At 39.3% G+C, this 15,989-nt stretch overlaps 1 protein-coding gene across 8 annotated transcripts in view; it reads right to left on the bottom strand.

Annotated features, from left to right (window-relative positions):
* Positions 1 to 15,989, bottom strand: part of ABLIM2 (actin binding LIM protein family member 2) — a 130,889-nt gene that overhangs the window by 64,132 nt on the left and 50,768 nt on the right. For all 8 annotated transcript variants that reach the window (XM_071447454.1, XM_071447457.1, XM_071447459.1 and 5 more), the window contains exons 4-6: positions 7,122 to 7,237; positions 3,196 to 3,322; positions 1,031 to 1,124 (exon numbers count right to left, since the gene is read on the bottom strand). In XM_071447454.1, the coding sequence (XP_071303555.1) occupies positions 1,031 to 1,124; positions 3,196 to 3,322; positions 7,122 to 7,237 (337 nt within the window). The remainder of the gene's footprint in view (positions 1 to 1,030; positions 1,125 to 3,195; positions 3,323 to 7,121; positions 7,238 to 15,989) is intronic.

Genomic DNA, 15,989 nt, shown 5'->3' with positions numbered 1-15,989 from the left:
CACCTTTTACATTTTTGAAGGTTTTAAGATGTTTTCTTTTGTTTTGCCTCTTCCAGTTGAGACAATTGTGTCCAAAAAAAGTAAGAAAACTGTCTTTATACTCTTTCAAATTCCCTTTTAGAGATCTCCTTTCAGAAAGGTCTGTAAAAACATTTGTTAATGGAAAAATCTCTCGTGCCTATGTTAACACCATATCATCCCATCCAAGACAGATTCCCATCTAGTATGGATACTTGCTCATCAGCTCCTAACAAGTTATCATTGTCCACCACTTGGACAGTTAAGTCTTTGTGTGACTCCAAGCAGATCTTTCACTGGTGGAAGCCCTTTGGGATTTCTCCAGGCTTTCTTAGCTGATGAAGAGAAAAGAGTGAACCGAGCAACTCTTCCTAATTCCAGTGCTGCTTGGACTTCACAGGGAAAAGCAGAAAGAAAAAGCAGATAATTGATGACTGACAGGGTAACATTAGACTTAGATCCAAGGATAAATTTTATTCTGATCAAAGGAATATATGAATTTTGTGACATTGAGTCAGTTATATGGAAATTTTTGCATAATGCATAAAAACATAACCCTACACTAAACAATTTCCTGCTTCTTAGAACAACAAGTGCAAACAAATCTCTGCCACACAGTTCATTTCTGGTTGCAAAAACACAATTCAAATCATTCATTTTACTTTTCAACAGCTTCATCCTATCTTTGGGGAACATAAAAGAGAATAAAAAAAAGCAGACACTGCAAATGAATTTAATGCAAGTTTTAAAATGTGCCTGATAACACATTCATTTATTACTTCTGCTGCCTGAACATTCTCCAGTACCATAAATATCCATTTAGGGAGTTTGTGTATTACCAAATCATTAACAGAAGAAACAAAAAACCTGATTACAGACAGAGTTCCTGGTATTCACTAAAAGTAACATTAAGCTGTGGCATTAACACTCATTTGTGAGCACAGGACCAAACCCAAAAGAGCTAATCTTTTTGTACACTTTGGGATGTGCTTGAATGACAGGTTCTCCTTACCTCGAGCACTCTTCCTGTGATGTACTTTTCACAGTTGTCACACCTGATCCCAAACTTGGCGTGGTAGTCTGTTTCACAATATGGAACCCCATCCCTAGGGAAGAACAACAGGCTGTACAGATGCTGTTTGATGTAAGCTTACAGTTCACTGGGAGATTATGCATCTAAAATCTGTCAGCTTCAACACTGCATAGGGTATTTATGGGCTTTCCTGCCTCCCTCACAGTCATTAATATTGTAAAAAGCTGAATAGTAATGAACAACTATTTTGGACCACTTCTCTCCTTTGTTGCCAAACTCAGGCATCAGCCTTGTAATAAAACTCAGTCTCTGAGACCCTCACATCACCTGTTTAATCATGTTACCCATTAACTTCTTTCACGTGTTTCCTCCTCTCTGGAAAGTTATTTCACCATATTACTCTTCCCCTCTTATCATCTAATCCATCCAACTGATGTATCATCTGATATATGTATTACCTAATCCTTTAGCTGAGACTGCAGAGAGCAATTTCTCAAATATCTTGTCTGTAAACCAAGTTTTGAAAAACATTTAAATCTACTGGCACACTTGACTGGACTTGCTTAAAGGCAGTCATGGATCAAACAACTTGGGAATTGCTCCACAGAAGCCAGCAATGACTACAAGAATTCAGCCTGAGCAGCAGTGTGTTCATGCATGATGTAAGCAGCTATTTCACCACCACCAGTGAGTTAAGATACAATTTAGAGATATGAGGAAAAAAACCTGGGGTCTCAGCTTTTATTTTAAAGTGTCAAGACAAGATCACTTGGACTATTGCCCTGACAAGAACCTGTTAATTTTACATTTTACAATTTTACTAAATTGTACATATAGACCATTAAATGGATGAATGAAAATAAATTGCTCTAAGAAGAAACTGGAGACTCTTCTCATGCTTCAAAGTTCAAGTTAAACATAGTTAAATATGTTTTGTTTGTTATACTAAAACAGCCCATGATCAGACAGATTTATCAGTAGAGGCATAATTTTATCAGACATTTCCTTGGAGAAACATAGAAATTAATTTTATAGCCTGGAAGTTGGATTTCTTAGAGACTAACCTAGAAGTTATCACAATAATTAATTGAATTAATTAAAGACAGGATGTTTCTTCTCTTGAGTTATTTTGTTTGGCATTTAGCCTTTTTAAAAAGACGATTTTGCAGTAATTATATCTTTACAATTTATGGTGGGAGGTATATTCAATAACAAGCAAAAAAAGCACTGTACTAAAATACAGCAGACTAGCCCAACATTGAGACAATGTAAAACCTTATTTAGGAACACCATTTTAATAAATATTGTTCTCCAGTGCAAGCTGTGAAATTAAATGTTGTACTTGTATTAATCAAAATCCAAAGAATTGTTGAAAGTCAGGGGGACATAGGCTCTGAAACTCCATCATCTCTGAGCACTGGTGACTGAGTTACTTTGCTGCTTAACCAAATTTCAACATAATCCACTTCTCTGAAGCAGAAATTAATCCCAGGTGCTTGGCCAGTGAAAGGCCTGCATGTCACTGGCAGAGTGATCAAAGTGATCCAAGTGTTGACATGGGACGTGGTCTGTGTGGGTGCTTTGTGCTCTTTCTCATTGCTGTCATCACATTCAGTCCAAATTTGACAGCATGAGGGTCTGGAGCTGCACAAAATCATGGCATGTACATCCTTAATGAACTTCTGGCTAACATTTCCTCTTATGTAATGCATATAGAAAGAACAGTACCTGCTTCTTTACATTACAGCATCACAGAGAGCAAAACCATAGGTAACTAAGGGCATACATTTGGGACTTTCCAAATTCCAAATTCCACTTGCTGCCTCTCTGCAGTATAGCTGCTTTGTCAAGTCCCATTCCAGGTAAATGGAAAAATGTTACTTCCACTTTTCTCCATTTCATTTTTAAAATACAATTTAGGTAATAATTTAGACAATAATCTCTACTATCTTATATATTTCTGAATACATATATATATATATATATAAAGGTAATGCAATATGCATTTATATATTATATTACTTAATTATATTATTATATTATATTTCTATATTATGCTTAACAATGCAAATAAATGCAATTATAAATTAATTATTTGGCATTAAAAGAATGATTAAAAGAGGTGAAAATACTCCTCTACTTACTTGCTGATATACTCTGCATTCAGTAGCTTGCCACATGTATTGCACTTAAAACAGCCCAAATGCCAGTGTTTGTCCAAGGCGACCAAGGACTGACCATTTTTTATTTCTGAACCACAGCCCCCACAATCTGCAAGAGAAAAGCCCAAATGAGTGAATCATATTCTTCAGGTGGTCATGCAGCAGTTGGTTACAGCAGCACAAGGATCCATCAGTGTCCCAGCACCAGCTCACCCAGGCTCCATCCACTGCTCACTGATGGATGGCAACTGCTGCTGCCCTTGGAAAGCTCTGAAATTGCCACAAAACATGCATCATTCAAAGATAAAAAGCTAATGACTTTAGTTTCCTAGTGACTTAGGTTCATTTTAATTCATTTATACTGTGTTCTAAAAAATGAAGTTTTGCTGATTGATTTTTCAAGCACTGCAAATCAGCCTGATAAAAGAAATAAAAAAGAGCAAGAGTAAAACAACTGATTCTTCATATTGGCCTTTGCCTTTGGATCTGCAAGCTCTACTTATTTCAAAATTCTTTTTGCAACCATGAAAAAAATCCAAGCTGAAATCCTGGTATGAAATTTCCTGTACCCAGTAAAACACACCAATACTTAGAGGCATTTCAATATGTGAAAGTGATGGCTGTCTATGTATTTATTCTCTATAAAAAATTCACTTATATAAACTTTCAAGAGGTGCTAACAAAAAATACATGTAGAACATGCACTAACTGGTAACAGAGGTTAGTCTGTGTTGGTTAAACAGGCTGTAGGTAAACCAGTTATGCCCCCCAGAAATTCAGAACAAGACTGTCTGGGGGTTTGGTTGCCCTTCTTTTTAACAATGGAAGATTTTGACTAAGCTAGCAAAAGCCAAACCTACAATCAGTTTCTGCCCTCTTCAAAGATGTTACATAGACATGGATCTGGTTCTCTATAACCCAAATGAAGCCTCTAATACCCTACAAGGTCCATCTCTCATTCATCCTTCACTCTACAGATTTCCTGTCTGTGGATGATTTTCTTACTAAATGTAAAAATAGTAGAATATGTGGAAAAAAGGGAAAAATGCCAGTGATAAATTGATTCTAGTAGCAATATCTCAGTAATCTTCTAATGCTCCATAAAATATCTTCCATCTCATGTGGAAAAATACATAGTATTTTTAGGAATTCTTCAGGTATACCAATAATTTTCTAGAGAAAAGACAAAGCCTGAAAGACATTTAATCATTCAGAAATTCCAGGAGAGAAAACAAACCCATAAAAATGTCTTACATGGGAGACAAAGCTATGCAAAAGCATTAGAAAGATTTATCAAGTTATTAGGACAGAACTCTCAACCTAGGATTTCATTAAAGCATTTAAACAGTCTTAAAAACTTTCTGATTTAAGACTGTATTTCACTGGTTACATGACCCTAATGAGACAGTGTAAGTGAAATTGTAAATGTTTCACTTCTGAGCACACAATGATAAAGCACAGTTTGTATTTTCCTTTAGTGGATTTGGAATGTATTGAGGGAGCAATAATGTGGCTCTTTAATGTTACCCTCCAGAGCACCAATACCTGGAAACAAGCCTAGCACAAAAGCATGTGCACTACAGATCAGAACATTTGAGTTTTGCTAATAATAAAGAACATTTGGGCGTGTGCCTGGTTTTAGTCCCTGCAGTATTCTACAGTATCTGTTGTTCAACTGCAATCAGAAATTTGTTTGTGATCTCCTCTGTACTGGGGATTCATCTGGAAATCTAATTTAATCCGACTGCTTGAGGGTTTATTTCACAAACTGAACACAACATCATGTGCTCAAATGTCATTCACCTTTCATCTGGTTTAAGCTTGGGTGGGCAGAAATGCAGCATTTTGTGAGCTACTCTTTTTTTTCCCAACTGCTGCTTTCTCTGTAAAGTGCCAGATAATTACAAACAAATATTGTGGTTGCTATGCCAACAGTGCCTACTGATGCATGTCCTTGTCTTCCCATCTTGGATGCAGCATCCTTTGGTGACTCAACTAATTTCAAGCAATAACTCTGCAGAACACATCAATTTGCTGCTCCATGTTAATATTCTTCCTTGAGTACTCTCTCAAAATCAACACTGTCACAAGAGGCTTTCAGAGCTATTGTTTTATAAAACAAAACAAAACAGAAAGGTAGGTACTTATGTAATAAAAAATTCAAGGACTCAGGCAGAAAGCAAGTATTTTACATTGTTCATTTCTTCCAAATGGAGTGCATGAAGGAGGTTAGAAGCAAAAGGGGAGGATGAAAACAGAAGGAATTGTCAGAGGGGGCAGTGATGCTGGGAGCTCAGTGAGTCCCCAGAGATGTTCTGAAAGCACTGCTGAGCTAAACAGGCTGGGGAGCAGCACACATGGCACACATCAGACAGTTCTGAGACAGGAACAAACCAATGTAACACAGGGTCAGTGTACTACTCCTTCCTTGAAAACGTTTGCCTGAGATCATGTTTTTGTGCACTACTAACAAGAGTTGCTCGTTTAAAGCATTAAGGTCTTCTCCAAGAAAGCTCTTGTCAGGAGATACACCATTCACTGCTCTATGCAATGTGGGGAAAAGGTAAACTTTTATTTTCCAGGGTCAGGTTTTGCCACAGAGATGTACTTGCTCCCAGTGCTGTCTCCCTCTAAGGCAAGTGCTTTGCTGAGGTTTGCAGGTATCTGGGCTCTGTGAAGGTTCAGTGCAGACCCAAGAGAGCTGAGGAAATGCAATGACAAGAAAAACTCCCCACGGTGTGTGTGTGCACGGAGAAAGGGAATGTAAATACATTAAAGGATTCTGTACCACAGACCATCAAATGAACTTGTCCTGTCAGTACTCAACCAGGCTAATAATGTCCATTGTAGTCAAAGGCACTTTTCACATGTGACAAGGAGACAGCAAAGATGGCCAAGGAGGATCCATCTGCAGAATAAGTGACAAAAGAAAGCACCCAACAGAAAGGGCCAACCTATCCCCAAAACAGAACGGCATTAGCAAGAGGAATCCATAGAATATCTCACAGGGCATTCACACAGCAGGTTTGGCTGATGAACTGTAGAAATGAGATGGTGAAAACTTCTGTGAAGAAATGTGGGGGGGGAAAGAAAAAGAGAAAAGGAGAGATTTCTCCCAGAAGTGGGCTAGACTCCTTACACAGGAAGATGAGCAATCCATAGGGCCCTTCCTCAGCCATGCTGAATCCAGCTTGATGTAACAGTCATTAAAAATTTTTCTGTCTTTGCTGTTTAATTGCATTGCTGCTGCTGTTTAATTACATGAAGTGAGCAGTGGACTCTTAAAGCATGGCAGCACTTTATGAGCAAAAGAGCAGAGGAACGGAGTCCAGAGCAACAATGCCCCTCTATGATTTACTGCAAAGAAGTTGGTGCGAAAAGACCACTTTTCTTTCCCCTGCTGTTTGTATCTTCTGACAGTGCATAATAGTCTGAGGTCAGGGTGAATGCCCCTCACTGACACCTCACACATTAAACCCCTTGCTGTGTAGTATTTAGCCATGCAGTCCTGCCAGTGATATTTTCTGAAGCTGGAACTGGAACACTTAAAAATCATTAAATCTCACCCTGGCTTTTATTTCAGATGGACTTGGGCTGAATCCTCAAAAATATTAGCATCTATATTATGTTTTTCTCCAAATAATTTGATTTAGTTCATTTTAATCAAATCTTTGAGAGGTTCAATGTATTGTTAATCCTATAATGGCACCATCTGTGCTTCTTTTAAATATCAGACTTTCTTGAAAAACCACCCTATACTTTTTCATGTGGCTACCTCGAATTTCATGACACCTCTTATGCAGCAGAGTAGTAGAAGTTCCAATTGTACACACTGGTGTAAAATTATGCCCTTGAAACCTGTGCAGACTAAGAAGCACTGACTGAAAAGAGCAGAAATCCGTACTTACTTCTCAGGTTCTGTACAGGGAAGGAGCCAGTGCTGCTGGAAGGGGGCAGGGAACATTTCTGGCAGATGCATTCCTTCCCATTAAAAGTTACCCTGTCACCCGCAGGGAAAGGCAACCTGCAAGAGCAGAAACAAAAGCAAACTGGTTACAGTCTCATGCCTTTATCACAATTAAATATCTTCCCACAAAGGAACTGATTATGCTCTGGCTTCTTTCTCTCTGCTTGCCCAGCTCTCATTCAATTTTCCAGCCACTTAGAGGCTTAAGTATCAAAGGGGCATATCAAACAGACAACTTCAAATGCAGATGGTTACAGCTTCTTAGGAAAAATAATAGTATCTAAAGCTACAAAAACACAGTGAGCACTCAAGTCCAAATTGTTGTGTATCTAAGAAATGTAGTATCAGCCAGAGTTCATCACTAACAGGATCAGTTACAGAATGAAAATAAAATTGGCATTACAGGGAGTTAAGTAGAGGCAAATGCAGCTGCTTTTATGTTGTTAAATAGCTGCACGAGAGTGATGACTTTTTACATTAAAAATCAGCACTTGTCCTCACAACTTTTATCACATCAAAGTCTTTCTCTTAATCTATGTGCTCAGAAAGCAAATGTTATTGAACTCTCAAAGGGAAAAAAACCTATCCCAGTTATAAAACCCACAGCGTCTACATTATTTGTTTTCCCTACCCAACAACAGCTCTCCTTACACTTAATTAAACCATTCCTTTTTATCAATGTTCTTAAAACAAAAGCTCTCTGCTGTGCACTTCCTTGTCTGGGCACAGAAACCACTGAGGCTTTCCCTCTAAGGGAGCCAGATGGAGAAATCACTTCATATGCAGCAAAGGATGGTGAGGATTTAGAAACACATTTCACTCCACCCAAAGCTCGTGTCCAACTAAATCCCTATCCAAGTATCAAAATATGGCTTAATGGGGCACAAACATAACACACACCTTCTGCTTCATGGTGAAGTCCATCTGACCACACTATTTCATTAACATTTCATTAAAACTCATGGCATTCTCCCACAAATGCTATCAAATTCATATCAATTGTGAGGTTGTCTCCACTACAAAAGCTACACAGATACTTTGCGCTAAATTTAAACATTATTTTGCTCCCTAAACTGCCTAAGAGAAACTTACTTTATTCTGCACTTGAATTAAATTAAAAATAATTTTTTATTACTTAGAAAAAAACCAGAAGCAATGCTGTCCTTTGTTTCTATATAATGTTACTAATATATATTTGAAACCAGCTAAGTGCCATGCATTTTGGATCGCTGGTGATAATTTAAAGAATGAGGAGACATGGAGTGTAAATATTATTCTCTTTTTTGATATCTGATAATGAATTCTGCATTTCACCTTTTTTTTCTCTCTTTCTCAAGTCTTTATGGTCAAAAAACTTCCTACCTTGTCACTCAAAGTACAATAAGTAAAAATACTCTATGAAAATTGCCTTTAATGTTGCCTTACTCTCTGACCCAACAAAATGATCCGTGCATGACTCTGGTACAACAAGGTCCAACACCATGTCAGTATAGATTCAGGAATATGTGCCATGCCTAGTTGTATCCATGCCTAAATTTCCATCTGTTTCAAAGAGGATTTTGTACTATTAATTTTACTCAATAACCTAACCAGAAGACAACACTGTTTCTAGTGTGACAGGCAGGATGTGGTGGAGCTGCACTCCAGTGAGCAAACCTGTCCTGTCTTGCAGCAGTAGCAAGCTTCTGTGTTACACATTCAAAAAAACTCCCAACACCATCTTTTTAGTCCATAACTGTTGTCTGCAACAGATTTTGATACTTTTAAAGTCAGAGATACTTCTGATATGCTGAAAAATGAACGAGCTTTATGAACTCACAGAAGAGTTGAGGCTGGAAAGGAGCTCTGAACGTCATCTGGACCAACCAAAAATTTATTCAAATAAACATACATAAATTTGAATAAAAATTAGTAAATGTGATACACTTCTATATAAATAATAAAAATTCATGACTAATTACCAAAAACTATCTCAAAAATGGAGCGATACAATTCAAATGCTGTCCTAGTTTTCTACTGCAAATGTGAAATAAACCATTTATTCATGTTTTCATTAAAAAAAAAATTACAAAATCAAGCCTAGAGCTTAACACTACTAACTGACCTGGAAAGACACAAGCCAAGGGATTTCAACCATTCCAGAAGTGAGACAAGAACTTGTATCCAATCTCCTGCATGTTTTCAGGAAGAGATCTCATCTTGACTTACAGATACACACAGATTTATTATAAGCACTGGCAATCTGCCCCAAATTAACCCTCCCCTGCTGCACTGATACCAGCACACAACCACCTCTCACTCCAATGCACAGCTGCATGCCCTGGGCAGGACAGCTCCTTCCACTGTGTTTTGCCATGGGGACCAAGGCTGGGCTCAGCTCATGACCCAGCTGGGCTCTGCTGAGCTGTCTCAGTTAAACACCATTAATAATCCCAGGGATGGTGATGTGCTGGAGCTGTGAGCAATTCACTGCTCTGAAGGATGTCTGTAGCTACTGAACAATCTTGTATGCAGTATATAAGGAGCAGCACGGAGAGGTGAGGTATATCTGATAATTACATCTTCCTAATAAAGATCCAGCTGAACTTCCAGCTGAGCACAGAAGCCCCCCTCAAACAGAGGCACCAAGCAGCAGCTAATGTAGAAGCAGGGAGTGCCCACTTTGAATTGGCTCATCTCATCATTGTCTGAGCAATCAGACAATCTGAAAGGAAGTAAGTTAAAAGTAGAGGAGAAGAAGAGGAATATTCACCTCCTATGGCACAAAGACAGAAGCAGGCAGATGACAGCTCCAAACATGCCAAAGATCACAGGCACCACAGCAGGTCACAGAGCCTCCTTAGATGGGAGGCCACATAGGGGTTTCCTAGCCCATAAAAATACTGAACTTGGTTTATTTTCTAATGATTCAGTAGCTAATCACCATGCCTTTCCATTCCAATGGGGGAGAGCAACAATTTTGATTCTTTATTGTTCTCCAAATATGCAAGACATCTTGCTCTAAAAAAACCCCAGAGAAATCTTCCTTGGAGCTGTTCCACCCCAAGGTACAGACAGACATTTCCTCCCCTCACAGGTCTTCTAAACCTATAAGTAAGTTTCAAAGTTTGTTTCACCGTCTTGTTCACTGGGAATTCACACCCCACACATTTGTCAGTTTTCCTGTAGCAGCTGACCTCTCCCTTTCACAAGCAGCCCTGCTCAAGCATTTCAGTGCCAGTATGAGTGAAGGCACAGCAGAAGGTGGTAACAGCCAATTAACAAGGTTTCAGTTTCTGAGCTCTGTAAGTTGTGAGCAGGACTATATATAGAATTTTAGGCTAAGAACAGCATATCTGCCTTCAAATACAATGATATCTCACCACCAGTCACCCACTGAACACTGCTAGGTATTGCAAAAACCAGGACAGGGTTTTAATTAGCTACTTATCCTTTAATAAATATTCAGTGAGATTTTCACAGTTGGATAATCTATTTTTAAAATGAGAATTAAGAGCATTTTTAAAGCAGCTCTCTCAAATGACTTGCAGAATTTTAAGACATCTATGATTCATTTCCCAATAAATTTTGTTTTATCCACCTGCCTACAATATTTGCAAACCCAGAAAAAAATCTGGAGGGGACCAACAAAACCATATTGTAAAACCTTGAATCACCATCAGCCTAATCCAGGCTGTGTGTTGAAACCAAAAGGTCTTGTGCTGATACCAAAGGTCTTGTCTTTCTCTGCACCACATCTCAATCTATGCAGCTGTGGGCAAGTCATTCAAGCTTTCTGAGAGGGACAAAATAAAATGGTTTTTTTTTTTTCAGAGCAGAGAGATGCCCATCTATTCTTTAAATTGCTGATGTGACTCTATGTTGAACAGTCAACTAAATTTGATATATGAAAATTAAGACAAGCCAGTGGTCAGGCTGTTGAGAGAGCAAAGCTATTCATGTCAGTAGGTGGCTGCAGTTTCACCAGGTCAGGTGTAATGTCAGACAGCATCCTAAGGACCAGCAGGATCAAATTCTGCTCTAACTCATACCTGGTACAATCACATCCCTCAAGGTGCTCCATAGGGATGAATCCCTGAGGATTAAAATGATGATAACAAAGTGGACATTGAGTGCTATCTACCATCTACACAAATTTCAGTGAGGGAAAATGCTAAATCCTACGAGAGGTGAGGAACAACTCTATGCACCAGTGCACCACAGGGGTTAATCAGCTGGAAAGCATAAGAAGATGTGGGGTCCCAGTGGACACCATGCTGGACATGAGTTACCAGTGTGTCCCCACAGCAACTGAACAGCCACATCCTGGGAGGCATTAGTGCAGCCAGCAGGGACAGGGACTGACCCTCTGTTCATCATTTAGGAGACTGGGGGGTGACACAGGGATGTGACCTTCCCTCTGTTCATCATTTAGGAGACTGGGGGGTGACACAGGGATGTGACCTTCCCTCTGTTCATCATTTAGGAGACTGCAGCAGGCACCATCTTGGGCTCCTCAGGACAAGATTTACTGGAGGGAGATGAGGGAAGGTGGCAGGTCCAGAGTGCAGCACAGGACACATGGGCAGGCAGGGGCTGCAGAAGATGTACTTTCTCAGGAGAGATTGTGTTGCTGTCTAAAACTACCTGATAACATCTACACAAAACTGGAACCACGCTCTTCTCAGAGGTAAAGAGTGAAAGGACAAGAGGCAGCAGACATAAGCTGGAACATGGGAAATGTCAACTCAATATAAGGAAAAAAATTATCATGAGCTTGTTGAATGCTGGAACACACTGTTCAGAGAGTCTGTTGGAGATATGTTAAAAAAAATGCCTTCAGCTGTCTACTCAAACTGGACTTGCTTTGAGCCAGGGGCTGGACCACAGGACCACCAAAAATCCCTTCCATCCTACATTATTGTAGGGCTATAGGGATGCTCCATATAGAACCAAAGAATCCTAGAATCAGTAAGGTTGTAAAAGACCTCCAAGATCATCAAGTCCAATCTTTGACCAAACTCCACCATGCTCATATCATCACATAGTGCCATGTCTACTGATTTCATGAACACTGGCATAGATAGTGATTCCATCACCTCCCTGGGCACCCTGTTCCAATGCTTAACCCCCTTTTCAGCAAAGAACCTTTTCCTGATATCCAATCTGAACTTTCCTTGGCACAACATCAGCTGTTTGGAATAGCATTTCCCCTTGTCCTGTCGCTGATTGCCTGGGAGCAGAAACCGACCCCCAGCTCACTACAGCCTCCTTCCAGGCAGTTGTAGAGAGCAGCAAATACCCCTTGAGCCTCCTTTTCTCCAGATAAACAACTCCAGTACCCTCAAGCTGCTCCTCACAGGACTTGCACTCCAGACTCTTCCTCTACAGAGCAGGAGACCTAAACCTGAAGAGCAGCACACCACCCTGCCTTTGTTCAGGAAGAACCACATATTGGTGAATACATGTGCTTTAGAATCAAAATGCCAAGAACACTCAGGCTGATTTCAGAATCTTGGGCTCAACACCCTACCTAGCAATGTTCAGTGGCTGACTGGTAGTGAGATGAAGACCACTTCATGAGATGCCTTAAGAAGCACCAAGTACTGCTTAAGTGGAAACCAAACCCTTTCCAAATTCAGCAGCATTAAAATTTGAGCAAATAAAAAGGTTTAGCGCATTCAAAAAGTCTGTCATGACTTCTATGTTTAAGAAGAAACTGAATTTGAACTTTTATTTTCATCATTATCCTAATTTCTTAAGACATGCATACACAAAAGATGTCAGTTCTTTCTAGAAGGAGCAGTGTTATATATGTAGGACTACACAATCTTCTGCTGAAAAAAAGAAAATAATTTAAGCTTTCTGATTCTTTATATTCAACTGCCTGGCCAAAGCGAATTGCCTTCTTGAAGACAGTAAAAATACAAATAGGTTGAAAGAGGTTTTATAGCTGGATTTGGCAGGCAACCCCTTGAAGAATACGTATCTGCCTCTTTCCTGTCCACATACTGCTCACCTCTACATGGCACACATTCAGCTTCTGTCACGATGCTGTTTTAAAAGAAAACTTCCTGAGCTCAGAAAGACTTAAATATAAAAATCTGAAAAGCAGACACAAACCTGCTTCCTTATTAATCCAGAATGCATGTGCTAATCTATCCTCCACCTAGGGGTCAAGTTGTTCTCTCTTTATCATTTACATGTCACAATTTTTTTCCAACTTTTAAGTGCAAGAATACTGAAACTAAAGGGGGAGCCATTACATACACTCCTCCAACTGGGTACATAAACACCAACCCCCCAACTTTACTAATTTCAGTAACACCCATAAAATCAAATCCCTAGTTTTTAGTATTCAGTCAACACACAGCCCACAAGTAACAGAAAACGTACTCTAGGTACCACATTAGACAGACCATATATCTTATATATGATTACTAAATCTATAGGACTTGTTAACACACTAAGACATCTCCTGAAAATTCCATTTTCAAAGAATTACCACAGGTATGACAACCCATTTCTTTCTGAAAGACTCAATGTCCTGCCCTTTCCCATCCTACATAAGAGCCAAACTGTCCTGACTATGACAGCCATGTAAGAAGTATGTGCACAATTTTAATAAAATTAAGCTTCTATTGCCACAGCCAGCCTCAATTTTCTCCCTCTTTCTATTTTACTTTTACAAACACACTAAGCTTTTGAAGGAAATGTCTTTGGCAATCCTCTGGAGGACACAGCCCCTTCCAATTAATAAAGCTATAAGAAGATTGCTCAGCCACTTCCTGGGAATTCAGAGTAAGTATTTAATCTGCAACACTTTTCAATCTATGTTGTTATTCTTCCACTCATTCCTAGTTTTAGGCATTATCATCACAAAATACCACTGCAGAAAAAAGGCTTCACTAGACTATGAACAGCACTGGAAGAAGAAGGCATTAAGTTTTTAATCTTTACTCCAGCAGAGCAAACACACAACTGAAACCTGATTTTTTTTTTTAAGAGTCACTTGGTTAACACAAGATAGAGAGAAACAATCAAATAGGATGGCACAATATATTGTACTTCTACCAGTTTTTCTCTGAATACAAATTCTTTTTTTTTTTTTTTTTTTTAACTTTAGCTTGTGGAAGCCCTGGGCAGCAGCATCTGACACCCAAGAGATGCCCAGGGATGAGCTGGATTATTTCTGACACTCCAGCTTTTTCACAGAGCAGGGCAGCAGGTTACAAATGCAGTGACACTGAGCCATGTGGCATCCTACAGTAGTAATATCAGGAGACAACTGAGCTTGGAGTGCTGACTTCTTCCCACTGCTCCTGCTAGCTAGGTTTTCCCACTGCTGCTACCATACACTTCCCACATGTTTCTATTCAAACTTTATCTTCTCTGAAAATAAGGGGGAAAAAAGGACTTGCTACTGGCACTGGTTTACTATGCAATGTAGAAACAGTTCAGAAGTGTTACTTCAGCAGCTACAGAAGTAGGGGTTGCAGAAGTGCTCATTTAAAAGAATTTTAATGATCCTGCAGCATTCTGGAGAAATGTGTCATGAGTGCAAAATGCCTTCTGCTGCCAGTGTTTTCATGCTGAAGATGGTAAGAGCCTGGCTTGGTTTCCATGAGAGTGGGAACAGCCCCACTGGCAGGCAGTCAGCACCTCTCAAATTCACACCATTCTGGAGGTTAGATTTCTAACACAGCACCCACATTAAAGTCTGGCTGTAAAAGGTAATGCCAAACGCAGTTGGCATCATCCACCAGCTACTACTGACAGCGTGCCTTGGTGCAGTATTTAAGGTTTCTGCCCATCTGTAAAAAATGAGGGCACAAATGGCTCTCCTGACTCTTCCCACCAAGGGAAATGTCAAGGTAGAGAGCTTTAAACCATTTCCCTCCTCTTTTATCATTACTGTTTCTTAAAAAACAAACAAGTGCTTTCTTTTGGCTTAGACAACATGTCTTTACAGCCTACCAACCTTATTTTTGCTGAGGATATCACTCAATAAAATAAATGCTGATGATGTTTAGATAGGACACCCTTCCCCATAAAAAACACAGGTTATGTCTGGCTTGCAATGACAGGGGTAATTGAAGCTGATTTAAAGCATAAACACATGACAGGATTCTTCTGCTGCTCTGCACCACAAATCAGTGTTACAACCCCCCTGGGAGACACTAATTGAATCCTGCTAGTCAGCAGGGCATTAGCTGGCTCTGATGAAGACAATATGAATTTGTGTGTCCTTCCAAGAAAAGCAACAAAAGCAGATCTGGGTCTCTCTACTGAGCGACTAAAAACAGCAAAATAGCATTTAATACAACTATTTAGTGATACAGAAGGTTAGGGAACATCTCTGATTTTATTTTTTGTATGATATATTATTGTATCAGGAACTTCATTTTTAAAAGCTTTACCACATTCTTCATCACACATTGTATTTGCAGCATGAATAATTTCACAGTGCTGCAATTTAACTCACCTGAATTGTTAGGCACTTAAAAATAAATATTTTAGTCACAAGGAAAATTATTCCAAATTTCCAGGGAGACAAAATAAACTGTATCACCAAGCTCTAAACTATGATTGACTAAATAAAGCAGGAGTTGGTATTTCCAATGGCCTGAAACCCAAGGTAGACAGTTTCTAAGTACAGTAATAGACAGTTAAATACATTTCTGCTAAGCTCTAGTGGTGCGACTGAGGATACAAGCATGTTTAGCCAGAAAAATGGAATCAACCAGTTTTTTGGTTTCTCTTAAATGAAGGAGTACCTCACTTTACAGAAGGTACAAGTGCTGAGAATAAAGGTACCAAAAATTAGTTC

The sequence above is a fragment of the Agelaius tricolor genome, unplaced genomic scaffold (assembly GCF_023055355.1).
Source record: "Agelaius tricolor isolate 1412-34295 unplaced genomic scaffold, bAgeTri1.0.p SCAF_24, whole genome shotgun sequence".
Lineage (NCBI taxonomy): Eukaryota > Metazoa > Chordata > Aves > Passeriformes > Icteridae > Agelaius > Agelaius tricolor.
Note: the sequence above shows the minus strand (reverse complement) of the source record. Positions and strands in the feature narration are given on the sequence as shown.